The 15,914-nt window shown below is 43.8% G+C and overlaps 1 protein-coding gene across 1 annotated transcript in view; it reads right to left on the reverse strand.

Annotated features, from left to right (window-relative positions):
• FLT3 (fms related receptor tyrosine kinase 3) overlaps positions 1 to 15,914 on the reverse strand; it is a 75,820-nt gene that overhangs the window by 14,662 nt on the left and 45,244 nt on the right. Inside the window, exons 10-17 of the mRNA XM_079902862.1 lie at positions 8,897 to 9,000; positions 8,110 to 8,218; positions 7,624 to 7,802; positions 6,520 to 6,626; positions 6,301 to 6,433; positions 6,107 to 6,211; positions 2,476 to 2,586; positions 1,314 to 1,467 (exon numbers count right to left, since the gene is read on the reverse strand). Coding sequence (XP_079758988.1) covers positions 1,314 to 1,467; positions 2,476 to 2,586; positions 6,107 to 6,211; positions 6,301 to 6,433; positions 6,520 to 6,626; positions 7,624 to 7,802; positions 8,110 to 8,218; positions 8,897 to 9,000 — 1,002 coding nt within the window. The remainder of the gene's footprint in view (positions 1 to 1,313; positions 1,468 to 2,475; positions 2,587 to 6,106; positions 6,212 to 6,300; positions 6,434 to 6,519; positions 6,627 to 7,623; positions 7,803 to 8,109; positions 8,219 to 8,896; positions 9,001 to 15,914) is intronic.

Genomic DNA, 15,914 nt, shown 5'->3' on the forward strand with positions numbered 1-15,914 from the left:
ATAAACAGTAATAAGGAAAGTCTCTCTTACTGTGTATAATATAGAACTCTTCACTGAGGAATTTTGTATACATGATATACAGACAATGATTCCGTTTATTCCAGCATAACAGCTTACCCCAATTACAATGTCCACATCTTTAGAAAATAGCTTAATGCTTTCAGACCACAAATATTCCAAAAGTAATTGCTTCAGTGTGTTTCATACCCAGTGACTGGAAGGAATCAAAGGCACTGAGGGACCAGCATGTTGTCACTAACCATGGAGTCCTGGCCACACACGGATTCTCTGTTCTAGAATTCGGATGACATTATAGAATCCCCTCAGTTTGGGAATATGAACTGAGAAACGAGTGTAAAAGGGAAGTTTGGTGTGAAATGATTAAGGGCAGCTGCACAAAGACATGCATGGGGTTTCCATGGGGTCCCTGGTGTTAAGATGCTGGTCTCTGTCTCAGCCTTTAGAAGGCCAGAGATGTGAGCTGAAACTTACATGCTAAGAAAACAAGGAAACTCAAACGGACCCTCCAAAAGTCCCCCAGTAAAGCTAACAGTCTCTGACAAATCCGCATTTAGAAAAAGGGAGAGGTTTCATGTAGGAGGGAACTAGGGATGCACTGGTGGCTTGAGGAATCATTCTATCAGAGTGCCTGTGAATTCATTCAGAGAAGGATGTCATCGAGCTATGACGTTCAGGTAATTAGCAGGAAATTTCCAAGGATAAGGACGAGCATCCCGCCAAACCTACAGCCCTCTTGGGACTGAGACTCACTCAGGATCCCACAGATGGCGGAACATACAAGGCAGAGCATAGAGACAAATGTCACCACTACTTTATTTTGTCCCCATCATTATGTCAATCAATCCATCCTAATTTTTAAAAATCCGATTTATGAGTTTAGAGCTCTTTTGTGCAATACTCCCAGGATCTGCACTACTTTCTAGGAATATATCAAGGGCTTTGGGAAAGGGGTTCATTCTCTCTACCGATACCCATGTGTCAGCCAGGAGGCCTGACATATTGAATAATGCACCTTTCCTAAAACTGAGTATATGTCTAGGAGGTGATTAGGCGCCGGTGGACAGAATTGGTTTAGCTACAGTACCTGTACTGTAGGAAAGGGAAAGCCTCATTGTTCAAATCAACAGGGAAACTATAACGAAAGATAAGAGACCTTTCTAGGTCTTAGAACCCACAGACCACACAAAATGCTGGAGGATGGCCTTTAGAGACTGGCCAGTGGGGTGTGTTTAACCACCATACTTTGTCTGTTCTGTAATGTATTATTATAAAACTGTGACCCAGTCTCTTACCTGGAATTAGGGGGTGATTGGAAAGTGGGATAAAAACTGAAATTATGTTCCTTGAAAATCTCCGTCCACGTCCTATGAAATTTTTCTCTTTTACTTCTTAGATAGTTGAGAAGGTCGCCATAGCAACAATATTCAAAAATCAAGTAAATTGGTCCTGAAATAGTGACAGTTTTAATCCTAGGTATACAGACACCAAATAATTTTTTTCAGACATCTGTGTGGCAGAAACCATACTCTATGAGAACTCCCTTCTCCCCTGACTTGGGGAGAGTACAGCTCTCTCTGAACCTATCTCGTCTTGGACTTTAAATTCAATTTCAGACTTTTGCTCAAACTCCTTGGAAAGCTGTTACCTTCCACTTTGGCCCGTGTGGCCTCACCAAGAACCACTGGCCACCTAAATTCTCCAGTTTGCAACTGGGGATAATAGGTTGACTGCGTTGTGAGCACTTGGTAAGTATAAGCTGGTTTGCGGTTTACCCGAGGAGGGAGAAATACATCCCTAGCCACCTCTTAAATCCATTTTCTCTTTATTTCTCTGTCCCAGTGCCCGGCTGGCTGTCCCAGAAGGAATGACCCTTGGGCACAGGGTTCAGGTACTTCTAGGCAGAAGCGAGAGAATCAGAGCACATGCTCTGTCGGATTCTGGGAGAATAGAGTTTGAAACCCCTCCTTGGCTACGCCTTACTTGAAGCAGCTCAGTTAGGGCCATGGCCAAGCTGTGCAGCTCAGCACTGCATCGGGGTCAGCTCCACAGCCAGGGAGAAGCACGCTCTGAGCAGGTAGAGAGACACCACAAAACGTACTTGCAGCGTTGTTATTATTATTGTGGGTTTTTTATTGGCTGTGCCACGCGGCTTGCAGGATCTTAGTTCCCCGACCAGGGATTGAACCTGGGCCGAGGCAGTGAAAGCCCAGAGTCCCAACCGCTGAACCACCAGCGAAGTCCCTTTCAGTAGGTTAGAATATGTGGCTCATCCCGATGAAGACAGGCACTGTCTACACTGACCCATCTGACTCTAGAGTGAGGTGTGTCCAATCCCACTTGGGTTTGGGGGCCCACCCTGTGACTGAGAGAACGAGAGAAACACGAGAACAAACGCCCTTTTTGTCTTCAGGCTAAAACGTTTTCGATTAGGTGTTCTTAGTGGGAACTGGTTACCTGACAGGGTGCACGCCCCCAGCAGATTCACAATATTCTCGTGGCTGCCCAGGTGGGTCATCATTTTGAGTTCAGACATGAGAGCCTCTCTTTCCGAGCTGTCTGCTTTTTCTGTCCATGGTAGGGCATCACAAATGTAAAATGAAATAAATTAGGTATTTTAGGTTATTCAATAAATTAAAATTTTCTTCAGTTCAGAGTAGATTTGCATACAAGTTTTAAAATACGTACAATAATACATACATTTTGAATAATAATACCCTATGTTTTAAGGCAGAATTTCAAAGATTGTTGCATGAACGTTGAACCAAATAATGTGCCTTTCTACTGGACTTTCCTCTACCTACAAAATAAAAATCTTTATAATTGACCCTTAAAAAATAAAATAAAACATAATAATACATGATTTTCCTCCACAGTTGAAGTTAATAACTATGCTGAAGGGAGAAACATACTTTTTTTTTTTGACACCTTTATTTGTTGAAGTCATAGAGTGACAAGATGGGAATGTCAGCAAGGGTGGTTGGTTCCAGCCTGTGACCCTCAGGTCTAGAATCTTAAATTTGTCAGTGGATCCAATGGTGAGAAGGTCAAAGAAGACCAATTCCCACTGACTAGGTTCTCAAGAGAGTCCCTAATTGCCCATGAGGAACAGAACTGCTGGGTAGGCTAGAACGTATCCACTTACTCTCCCCGGAGTAAGTCAGAGAGCTTGGCAAATTGTATTCACTATGTTGCTTAGAAGTGTAGCATGGAGGTACTTACTGGTGAACTGAAAGGTCTCCTGTCATTGAGGCCAATGTGCCCAGGTGGTCAGGACACCCCTGCCCGGGAGGGTGCTGGAGCCCTAGAGGCAAGGGCAAGGTCTCTGGGCCTCCCTCTCCAGGCACACGCCCTGCCCCCCCAGTCCAGTCTGTTAACATATTCTTTCTTACAGATAGAGTAACTTTTATTTACATTCAATGGACATTTGATTAGCTATTTCCAGGTGTCATTATTTTGTCCTGGAAGACATGTAGCCTTTATGTGGCTTTCCCAGAGCTTTGATGTCATCTGTTTTGACTTGTGTGAGCTCTCAGGGGCATCCTAATTTCCAACTTCTTGGCTTGGGAGTGACATCCTTCACTGTGTGCACTGGGACCCACTGTACCTCAGGTTTCCCACTGCCTCATGTTTTATAGGGATTCGTGGCTTTCAGTCGTCCATGTCTTGTTTCTCGTGACCAAAAGAATATATTTTTACAGTGTGCTTAACTCCTTCAAAGCACTTTCATATACCACTACCGACTTTCATTCATTCAACAAGAATTTATTGAATGCCTACTGTGTATGAGGCAATGTGCCAGGCCTTGGGGGAATAAATGATAGAAAGACACAGCCCCTGTCTTCCTGGAGCTTAGAGCCTCCTTGAAAGGGGGGACAGGTAAATGAACAATTACAATATAGTGTCCTAAATGCCACATGGCACAAATAAACCTATCTATGAAACAGAAACAGACTCACAGACATAAAGAACAGATTTATAGCTGCCAAAAGGGAGGGGGGTGGGGGAGGGAAGGACTGGGAGTTTGGGATTAGCAGATGCAAACTATCAGATATAGAATGGAAACACAACAAGGTCCTACTCTATAGCACAGGGAACTATAATCAATATCCTGTGATAAATTGTAATGGAAAAAAATATAAAAAAGAACGTATACATATGTATAATTGAATCACTTTGCTGTATAGCAGAAACTAATATGACATTGTATATCAACTATACTTCAATAAATAAAAATAAAAAATAAATGCCACGTGGCAAATGAAAGTAGGGGTGTTGTCCCACAGAAGAGGGACACCTAACCCAGCCTTAGGGAGGGTGGGGAAGGGGACACCAAATGTCTACGCTGAGACCTGAGGGAAACTAGGAGTTAACCAGGTGAATTCACAGCGGGAAGGATGAAGAAGAACACGCCATCCTGAAAACAGGATGGGCCAAGATCAAGAAAGAGGACAGCATAGCAAAACATACAGACCCACCCTCATGAGGCTTACAGACTACGGAGGCAGCTAAGACATTAGTTAAATAATTAAACAAATATGTAATTGTAGTTGTGATCAACTTTACGGGGGAAAAAAGCCCACAGAGAGCTGGGATATAGGATCTAGCAAGGAACTTGAGCTCATCCGTGGCGTGAGAGAAGGCTTCCCTGAGCAAGTGGTATTTGAGTTGAGATCTACAGGAGGAGCAGGAGATAAAGACGTGAAAGGGGAAGCGGAAGCGGAAGGACGACCTGTGCAAAGGCCCTGAGGCGGGAGGGAGCACGGTACTCCAGAGGAACTGAGAGCCGGCTGTGCTGTAGCGCTGGGGTGAGAAGGGAGAGGCGAGCTGCAGCCGTGTCGTGCTGGGCTGTGTGGACCGTTCAAGAGAAATTAAAAGCAACTGCAAAGGTTAAGCAGGAAAATTATGTGCTCTGCTTTGCATTTCATAACCATCACTTGGGCTTCAGAATCCTAAAGGAGGTAAGAGTCCATATAGAGTAGTTGCTTGGAAGGCTAGTGCATCCATTCGGAAGGGATAGACTTGGTCTGGGTGGTAGTAACAGAGGTTAAGAGAAAAGAGGATAACTCAAGAGGCACCTGTCAGGAAGCCTGACAGGAATAGCCTACAGGGAATTAGAATGAGGATGGTTCCAAGGATGAGTCAGTCCTAGGTTTCTGGTTGGCCTGCCTGGGTGGCTCATGGCCGGTCATTGGTACTCGCAACCAATCAGTGAGAGAGGGAGGGCTGACAGAGAGCCAGGGTTGGAGGAGTCCACTTTGGATAAGCTGAATTCAAGGGACTCTGGAGACGTCCAAGCACTTGGACATAACCTGAAGCTCAGAAGGGAGGTGCAATCGTGAGAACCATTGGTACATGGGAGGAGGTCACGGGTAAGCTGAGACAGCCCATGAGCATGCGGAGTGAAAAGGGAAGGGGGCCCAGGAGCAAGTCTTCAGGAACTCCGTTGGGTGAGAAGCTGGGTGAGAAGATGAGGGGCCAGCAAAGGACTGTGAAGCAGTCAGAGGGGTAGGAGGAAACCAGAAGAATATGGTGACGTGGAAACCAAAGGAAGAAAACACAATAAAGATGGAGGGAACGGTCAATCGTGCCAATTTCTGCTAAAAATTCAAGTAATGCCCATTAGGCTTGGTTCGTGGTGATGGTGGAGGTGATGGTCACTGATCGCTTAGCCAAAGCCAGCGGGGGCGCTCTTGCTAAGTGAGTGATACTAAGGGGAGGAGGTTAGGGAGAGCCAGGAGGCAGCGGATGAGAAATGAGTGGGAAGTGATACAGAAGGCGCCAATTCCCTCTTCTACCCAGAGTCTGTGTCGACATGTAAGACACACAGCTGCCTGTAGCAATGGTATCCCCAAATATTGAGGCTGAAAAAACCTAAACAAAGAGAGAAGAGGACGAAGAGGTGGCGTTTTGTGTTCACGACTTGTATTTTATATTCGTGACTTAGTTGACACCCACCCCAACTCGCTCCCTTTTTAGCTTTGAAGGATGGCAAGCAGTAACCACAGCAATGATGAAAAAGAGGAGGTGGGAGGCGTCACCTCCCCTCTTTGTGCGTCTCTGTGGCTATTGATCGATGTAACCATACCTTTCAGCATTTTGACTGCGACCTGGATTGAGACCCCTGTCTTACTGATTCCATAGGCGGTTGCATTCATCACTTTCCCAAAAGCACCCGATCCCAGGACCTTCCCTGCAAGACACATGGTGAGTGAGTGCATGTTGAAGATTTTCCAACAAGAAGGGAACTCGACAGAAGCATTTGGAACACCTAATTCTTACCAAATTCTAAATTTTCTCTTGGAAACTCCCATTTGAGATCATATTCGTATTCTCTGAAATCAATGTAGAAGTACTCATTATCCAGAGAGCCGGTCACCTGCACCATCTGTAGCTGGCTTTCGTACCGAAATTGCTTCAGAGATGAAATAATGAGTCGATTAGCCATAGAGAGTTCTTCAGAAATGGGACACAATGATGACGGTTTACCTTTGCTTTTACCTTTTTGTACTTGTGACAAATTAGCATGGTTAAAACGGCAATAAAGGGAAGACAGAGGCCAACCGTTGCATAGAATGAGATGTTGTCCTGGATGAAAGGGAAGGGGCCTGCAAGGGAAGAGCATCAAGGAGCAGTGGATGAGAATTCCTGGTGGGTACTGTAGCAGAATGCTCGTTACAGTGTCTCACATCCTGTCTGAGGAGCCTACAAGCCCTCTACTAATACGCTATCCCCACAGAAAATCAGGCCATGTTCATATAAAGAACGATTCCTTCCCAGAAAATTTTAAATGATTCTGAACCCATTTTAAAACATCATTTACTAGGGGTTTTAAGAATTACATCTAGTTAAACCCACAGGATGTGAAAGTCAGATAAAAAAGATGTTCGTCTACTATATATAAACTAGATAAACAACACAGTCCTACTGTATAGCCCAGGGAACTATATTCAATATTTTGTAATAAACTTTAATGGAAAAGAATCTGAAAAAGAATGTATATATGTTTATATAAAACTGCATCACTTAGCTGTACGTCAGAAACTAACACAACATTGTAAATCAACTCTACCTCAATTAAAAAAAAAAAAAGAAATTTGTGTTCCCACTATGAAGCTGTCATACGAATGTGGGGAAGTTAGTTTGGGGACGCTGGTGATTTTGAACCATTAGTGTAGGCGGTCAGGTTTCAGAATTGCTTAATTTAGGAGGGATCTAAATATCAAACCCAAAATGATAAAACGGGAAGCTAAAGGCAAATAAGGAGATTAACCAAAATGGAAAGTGGTAGAGGCTCCAAACTACTCAATCTGTTTCCCTAGAGCTGGATTTCTTGGTAGATGTCCATTATGCTGGGAGCTTATTGCTCTACCCACATCCCTTGAATTCATGAGTCACAATGATGTCAGGAGAAGTCACTCTGCCCTTGAACTGCAAAACATGTATGTTCAGTGGGGATTCTTGCCTGACTCAAAAAGCCTTCTCGTCTCACACACGGAACCTATACACTCTTGTAAAACTCCCCAAATAAAAGCGAACTACAGGGACGAACTTCTAGTAGCGAATTCCTGAAGGTGGTGTGTTACAGTAGCAACGGCTGTCTACCTGGTGAGTTTAGAAGGATCGTTTCACAAGACGTGCCGAGGGAATTGTATGCACAGCACTTCACCAGGAACCCTTTGACGGCCTCGCTCATGTTCAGGGTGCTGCTTGATATCCACTGTCCAAATACTTTTCTGTTGGCCTTTTTATTCCAGATTCCTTCTGTGATCTCTTCTGTGCAGCTGAAAAGAAACAGCAGACAGAATTTAGATGGGCGGGGCTATCGTCGGATTGGAAGTGAGGGTTTCTCTAGTGGGGTCTACAAGAGACATCTATTTATTTATTTTTTAATCTTTTTTATTTTTGAAGAGACATCTATTAAAGGTTATCAGAAACAATCTATGACCATTTAGAATTACGGTCGATTCAGAAGGTAGGCATTTTAAATGCTTCATCGTTTCTTCTTAAACTGAATTCATGAGACACAGTCAACACGTCAGAGAGAGTTTGATGTTCTTCTAACACAAGAGGGGCCAGTGTCTTCATTACTTGGGAGACTTGTCTGAACACTTCTTCCAGGTCCAAGACGGTAACGGGTACCCGTCAGAGGAGCAAGAAGCCTGACTTGCCGACGCCTCGGCGAGTACTTGAGGTTTCCCTGCAGAAAACAACAGGGAAATCAAGCTCATGAAGTACAGTGCTTTCCAGAAAGGGTTTCAAAGTCAGCTTCCTATAGGCTGCTCACATACTCTACGCAGTTTGTGCTCCTGGGAGCGTGTCTCATGCAGGGTGACTCAAAGAGGGGGTCCTCTTTCCCCTTGTGTCACCTTTTGTGCAGGCAGCCCTAAACTTCTCTGGGGAGCACCCCCTTTTCCCCTGCCAGACCCCTCCTGGAGAGAGCTCAGGTGTAGACCTCCATCTAAATGAGTCTTAGCTTCAGGAGAAGCACCTGTAAAAAGTCCAGCAAAATGGACTCTCATCTTTTTATGGACCAGAGAAACCAAGATTATTAAAAAAACTAAATGGCAGGTAGTATGGCTTTTGGTCTTTCCTTAACAGGACCCTTCAAAGTACTAAAATCAATAAAGTCACACAGTAAAGCACCTTCAGAGAGGATATGGAATCAGCATCTTAGCTTCAAAGGATGAGCCCAGAAAGAGATCTGCATATCAACAAGCCAGTAGATATGAAAGTACAATTTCAAAACACTTCAGCATGTCAAAACACTTTTGTAGCATTCCTTCCCTAAGCCATGGCTTATCTCTTTCTGGTCCGAGTTAATACATTATTAAGGAGTTACAAGCGTAAAATAAAATTTCTCGACAGCTTCACTTACTTCTTATATTCAGCGTGAACATTTTTGTGAACTGGGCGTCATCATTTTCTGCATGGAAGATATATTGTCCTGGCTGGTGTTTATGGTTGCAAAACTTAGATATGCTGTTGGAAAAAGAAGTAAAGACAGACTTAGCCAGATTCTTTGAGGAGATGTTGAAATGAATAATGGTGTGCATGGGAGTAAGTCTTCCTGAAGACACTCGCTCTCTCAAGTTCAGTGGACAGGGAGGTTCCCAGATGCTCTTGCTACTCAAAGTGTGGTCCACAAACAGGCAGCATCAGCCTTGGTATTATCTAGGAGCTTGCCAGAAATACAAAATCTCAGGCCCCACCCCAAACCTACTGGCTTAGCGTCTGCATTTTAAGATGATCTCCGTGGAATTCACATGCACATTAAAGGTTGAGAAGCACTGATCTAGGCTGGAGCTGCTAAGAGAGACAAGAAGGTTCCGGCCCCTACTGTTACATACATTCCAGACTAGTCTGACTTCCTGGAAATATGGAAGAACCTTGGTAGGTGGCAGAGCCCATGGACCCCCCAGCTTCCTGAAAGGACATTAGTCCAAGGCAGGACTATGACCAACCCTTGACTTACATAGTGATTGACAGTGATGACAGCTCAAATCCACTGAGTACAGACGTCTTTGAGTGGCCTCAGCAGGCTCTAGTATCTACTTGGAGTGCGCATCCCCCAAGCCTACCAGGTATATGGTATTGGGGATCACCCACCAATCCTAGCAGGTATACAGGATGGTGGATATTATAGGAGAGGTGGGGAAGCAAGGAGCTGGTGAATGTGCCTTCGTGCATTGAAGAAATAGAAAAAAACTTTCCCTTAGAATAAGAAAATCTAAGCCTTGCTCAGAAGATACTGAATTAGGCCACCTCTATATAGCCTACTTGAAGTAAAAAAGGAAAGAAAAAGTATGTATACACAGGAAATGTGAACAGGAGGAACTATGTAGGATGCAAAAGACCTATGAATACGGCTCCGGTCCTCAGAGATATCATAATCCAGGTGGGTGGACAAAACCTGCCTATGTGGAAGAGTGAAAGCATTAAACTGAAGGCCCGTAGAAGATCAAAGAAGGCAGAGGCCAGTGTCATGAGAAAAGTTCAGAGGGCTTCATAGAAGCAGGAATAGAGCTAGGTCTTTAGAGGTGAGTTGGTTTTCATGAGAGAGTAAAGAAAAGACATCCAAGCAGGGGGCAACGGCAATGATTTAAGCCATGGGACAGGAACTCATAAGGCCACAAGGAGAGAAACGGGGAGGCTTCTTGGCTAGAGCAGAGGTGCAGGGTGGGATGGAGCGGAACAGAGGGCTAAATGGGCAGGGTGGCGCCAACTGATCTGGGACCTTGGAAAACAAGCCTAATTCTTTCGACCTGATGGAGAAAGCAGGGAGGAGATGCTGTGGATTCCTGAGCAGGAGAGGAATGTTATGAACAGTATTTTAGTTTAGAGTGATGGCAGCAGGAAAGTTTATTGGGGGGAAGTCTGGAGGTAGCTGTTGAGGTAACCTAGGAAGTCATTCATTCATTCATGAATTCACTCATCCTTTCTCCTGTCAATGGTAGAGGTTATTTGTGGGAGGAATCAGGAATACAACAGTGAGTTAACAAAACTAGGTTTCTGTTCTCACAGAATTTACAGTTTGATGGCGAAGGCAGACAAGTCATGAGCAGTTACAGTATAATGTGGGAAATCTTAGGAGAGGAGAAGTAAAAGTTCAGATTTGAGAGTTCAGACTGTGAAAAGATGAGTGTTGTCCAAGGCAGGGAAAATGGGGAGGGAGAGGAAACAGCCAACCCAAGAGGCACCAGGACAAAAAGAAACAGCAGGTGCTGGATTGGACGTGAAGAGGAAGGAGAGAACAGAGTCCCAGCTGATTCCTAAGAGTCAAACCGCACACCTAGCAATCAATAGAGAAGATGTTGAGCCCAGGTTTATGTGACACCAATGTTCTGCATCCTTAACTCGGAAGCTTAAAGGTAATTCTGACCGTGTATAGTGATGGGAGATTTCATTTCCTATCAAGTGAGCACTGAACAAGCTTTTTGTTTGCCTTGTTAACAAGAAGACTGAAAAAGCAGAATGCGGAGTTTCTTTTTCTTTTCTTTCTTTTTTTTTTTTTTGTGGTACGCGGGCCTCTCACTGTTGTGGCCTCTCCCGTTGCGGAGCACAGGCTCCGGACGCGCAGGCTCAGCGCAGGCTCAGCAGCCATGGCTCACGGGCCCAGCCGCTCCGCGGCATGTGGGATCTTCCCAGACCGGGACACGAACCCGTGTCCCCTGCATCGACAGGCAGACGCTCAACCACTGCGCCACCAGGGAAGCCCAGAAAAGGGAGATTCTTATCCTGACCTACTTCTGGACAGCCAGAAGGAACCGGCTGGTGAACTGGAAATGACAGAAAGATCGCGGGAAAGACAAATTATAACTTTAGGGAGAAAAGTAAGTATAGGTACATGTGATTTCCAGACTTTATGAAGGCAGGGTTTAAGTGGTCCAAGAAGAGACAGATGTGAGCTTCTAAAAGGGAAAATGTAATTCTCACCAGACAATAGCCAAAGACCCTGAAAAGGAAGAAGAGAAGAGATAAAAAAGAAGCCAGTGTGCTAGCCAGGGACCATGCCGAAAGCACCGATCAATTTGATAAAGAAATTACCAGCTAATGAGAACAGGGAACTCTACTCAATGCTCTGTGGTGACCTAAATGGGAAGGAGATCCAAAAAAAGAGGAGATATATGTATACGTATAGCTGATTCACTTTGCTGTAGAGCAGAAACTAACACAACATTATAGAGCAACTATAATCCAATAAAAATTAACATTAAAAAAAAGAAATTACCTATACAACTATTGATTAGCACGCAGACCAATCTGTTTTGTAAACGTTTTCCCTCCTAGGTCTTTTGTGCTGTCTGAATGGAGCATGACTGGCCATGGGATAGACAAGAGAGCATCTGAAACGTTCTCATTCTTCCAGGTAGGAAATCGGTCACAAAAATAGCCTGAACACAAAATGGAAAATCGAGATCCTTCTCAACCGCCTGTCTTCCTGTTTATGGCAGTTAACCCCAGCAAAAGCAACAACTGCATCGCCGACCCTCCCCTGGAAATTCCAAGGGGACTAACCGATTAGTACCAGGGAGTTGCAAACTTCCTTTTTCCCTGGGGTTTTTCTGAAAATGCCCAGCGGCCATGAGATGGGAGGTCAGGAAACTGGAGTTCACAGTTGAAATATCTTTGGTGACTAAGAAGATGTATTCTCATTACAACTATGAGAAGGGATTTCTCCTCTGTTACAAGCAAAATGCAGGTGATTTTTCTATTCCATTTAGCGCCCAGAGCTGGGGAGTTGAAAAGGGGAAGGTCTTTCCAGCAGCTCAGGGAGTAACTTCACTATAAAAAATGCTTTATTCAAAGAGCAAGGGATGATAAAAGTCAAACCAGAAAACAGGGAATAATAAAGCACAGACTGGGGAAGCTGGGAGCTTCTGAACCTGGAGAGTGAGGGGCTGGCAGGAGCGAGTGACTTTACCCGGCACTGGGAGACCCCCATCAGCAGATCCTGCCCCCTCAGACTGCAGGACATGGAGGGGGTACAGCCTGGCTGAAGTTGAACCCAGTCTGCACACATTTCTGTCCAGAGTTAAACAAAGAAAGCCGGGCAGGGGGCAGGAGAGGTGCTGATGACTTTATATCAATCTACTTAATACCATGCTCATTTGTATTTTATTTCAGGGGAGCCCACAAGCCTGGGGAAGTATTACATAATCATTAAAAACCCAAGAGCGAAGCACAGCACATCTCATAAGGCAGCACACTTTTCTTTTCAAATAACCAAAGCACATGCCTGCTTTTCTGTTTTCTTACACACTAGGTATGAGAATCTCACACTTTTGAAATGAGCTGGTGTCAAAAGGCAGTACCAGAGTGATGGTTAAAAACACAGGCTCGGGGCTTCCCTGGTGGCGCAGTGGTTGAGAGTCCGCCTGCCGATGCAGGGGACATGGGTTCGTGCCCCGGTCTGGGAAGATCCCACATGCCGCGGAGCGGCTGCGCCCGTGAGCCATGGCCGCTGAGCCTGCGCTGAGCCTGCGCGTCTGGAGCCTGTGCTCCGCAACGGGAGAGGCCACAGCAGTGAGAGGCCCGCGTACCGCAAAAAAAAAAAAAAACAAAAAAAAAAAACACAGGCTTTGCAGGCAACTCTGCCATTGCCCGGTGGTGTGACCGTGGGCAAGTCACTGAGTCTCTCTGTGCTTGTTTCCTCATCCGTAAAACGAAGATAGTATCTACCTTTTATGGTTGTTAGAGGAGAAGTTTTTGTTGAGTTTTTATTAAAACGGTTTTGTATAAACTGCTTATAACAGTGCCCAGTAAACACGATACATGTGTTAGATTGTCATTACTATGAGGCTTATGAAGTCCGGGAATCATTTGGAATAAAAAAGACATTTAGAACCTTTACTCTGGGGTATACATTAAGTGAGAAAATCACATTAAAATAAAGATGCAAAGAAAAAAAAAAAACTAAAGTAAATGCCCATCAACAGGAGTTAGTCAAAATAAAATTTTCTAAAAAGAGGAATACTGTGTCACCATAAAAGTGGTAATGTAAATAAGGTAAGCCATTAAAATGATAATATAAATAATAATAATGTACTTATTAACACAGCAAGAGATGATATTTTTAAAGTGAAAAATCAGGTGACAAATGGCACAATTAATTTCCTGTTTGTACAAAAACCTATACTTATGTTTCTATCATGGTGGTTACAGAGTCTGAAATATAATTCCTGGTGGTGGAATTATGGGTGTTATTTCTTTTTCTTTTTTTTTTTTCCGGACGCGCAGGCTCAGCGGCCATGGCTCACAGGCCCAGCTGCCCCGCGGCATGTGGGATCTTCCCGGACCGGGGCACGAACCCGTGTCCCCTGCATCGGCAGGCGGACTCTCAACCACTGCGCCACCAGGGAAGCCCTATTTCTTTCTTTTTTTTTTTTTTAAAGGCAATTTCAGAAAATAAGAGTGAATGAAAGGTATGACTTTGCCCTAGGTATGGGGCAAGTAGCATAGCCTGTTTCCATATTTAATAAAATGAGATGATGAGGATCAAAGGAGATAATCCGCATAAAGGACTCTGCACATCGGCACATGGTAGGGCTCAAAGAAGTTTCTTTTGGTCTCAGTGAGGCTTCATGATGTGGTTAGTATCTTACAATTGAGGGGGCAGGGTTTGGTTGGAGGTTCCGCTATTTACCTCTATTAACCGCTATTTACGGTCCCCAAACGTCTTTCCTTCCTTTCTGTATACATTCAGGGTTCATCTCCTTCAGGGAACTAAAAAAGTCCTCCTAAAGAAGCTCGATACACTCCTGTAATCACATATCATTTATCGACTTGAGAGTTTGCTTTTCTCTTTGTCCTAAGAAGAAATATGTCTCACCACCCAGAACCCAGACTCCACCACACCACTGGTACCAATAAGTGCTCAGTTAATGACTGTTGTGGGCAGAACTTCGACTTGGTAGAGTTGGGAAATTAAATATTTCAGGGAAAAAAGAAAATACAAGGATTGGGCATGCCTCAGGAGACTCTTTCAGAAGAACTTACTTAAATAATTATAACATCCTAATAAGTCGTTTTGCGTGTGTGTGTGTGTGTGTAACTGTGAAACTAGGAAAAGCTAAGGCAGATTTGTTTATAAGTAAGTCTACAGAGATAGAAAATTAGGCAAACGAAAAGATGAAATATTCTAGAACCTTTTCCCAAGACCAGGCTGTCAGGATTTCATAAAATGTAAACACATAAAGGGAAGCCCTAATAAACTTTGGTGTCATATTTGAGGAAGTAAATTGGAGAAACGAAGCTGTGAAGGTGGGGAAGCTGTAAGATTTCTGGCACACATGCTGTGACCACACCAAAGCTTTTTCAGTAGTACTGTTATTACACAGACCTTTCGGTTACAAATAAAAACTGGTGTCACTTTGCTTATAAAGTCCTCTCTTGCCCCAGGATGAAAATACTGTACTTCATAAACAAAATTCAGTTTGACTAAATTGTTGAACCTAAGTGATGGGTAAAGGATGCTCACTGTACTATTCTTTTAGTTTATTAGTAAATTTGGAACTTTTTATAATAAAAAAATGGAAAAGAACTCAGGTTCGAATTTAGTCTGCATCCCCTATCACAACACAGAGCCTCACGTGGAGAGCAGATGACATTTAGAGCACTTGTGTTCAATATTTTTGTAGTTCATCCTTTTTTTTCTTTAATTTATTTTTATTGGCGTATAGTTGCTTTACAAGGTTGTGTTAGTTTCTGCTGTACAGCAAAGTGAATCAGCTGTACATATACATATATCTCCTCTTTTTTGGATTTCCTTCCCATTTAGGTCACCACAGAGCATTGAGTAGAGTTCTCTGTGCCATACACACAGAGGTTCTCAGTAGGTTCTCAGTAGTTATCTATTTCATACATAGTATTGTATATATGTCAATCCTAATCTCCCAATTCATCCCCCACCCCTGTAGTTCATCTTTTATTCAACATTTTGAGCATCTTTTTCATGATGAAGGAGGGTCCATCTCACCTTGGCAAGTGGCCCATCACACCCAGTGCATCGTTATCACCAATTAATACTGTAGTTCTTCAGGAACTTTTTAAATAAAAAACACTGAGTGATAGGTGTTGTGGTGAGTGCCATGTGCTAGGTGTTGTGGTGAGTGTCATGGTCCCTGCAGTGCAAAGAGTATGCCACTGACTTATCTTTGGCCCAGGCTATGCACTTTGAGTTGCTTTCTAGGGGTGATGATGAACTCATTCATTGACTCAACAGCTGTTGACTGCACGACGCATTGTACAAAGACAGAAAAATGACAGCACCTATCCCAACGGAGGTTATGAACTCACTGTTGGGATTCAACACAAAAAGAGGTTAACTTTGAATGAGAGGTACACATCACTATAGAAATCAGGATCTGCCCTGATTTATTCATTTAGCTACCTCC

The sequence above is a fragment of the Stenella coeruleoalba genome, assembly GCF_951394435.1.
Source record: "Stenella coeruleoalba genome assembly, chromosome: 18".
Taxonomy (NCBI): domain Eukaryota; kingdom Metazoa; phylum Chordata; class Mammalia; order Artiodactyla; family Delphinidae; genus Stenella; species Stenella coeruleoalba.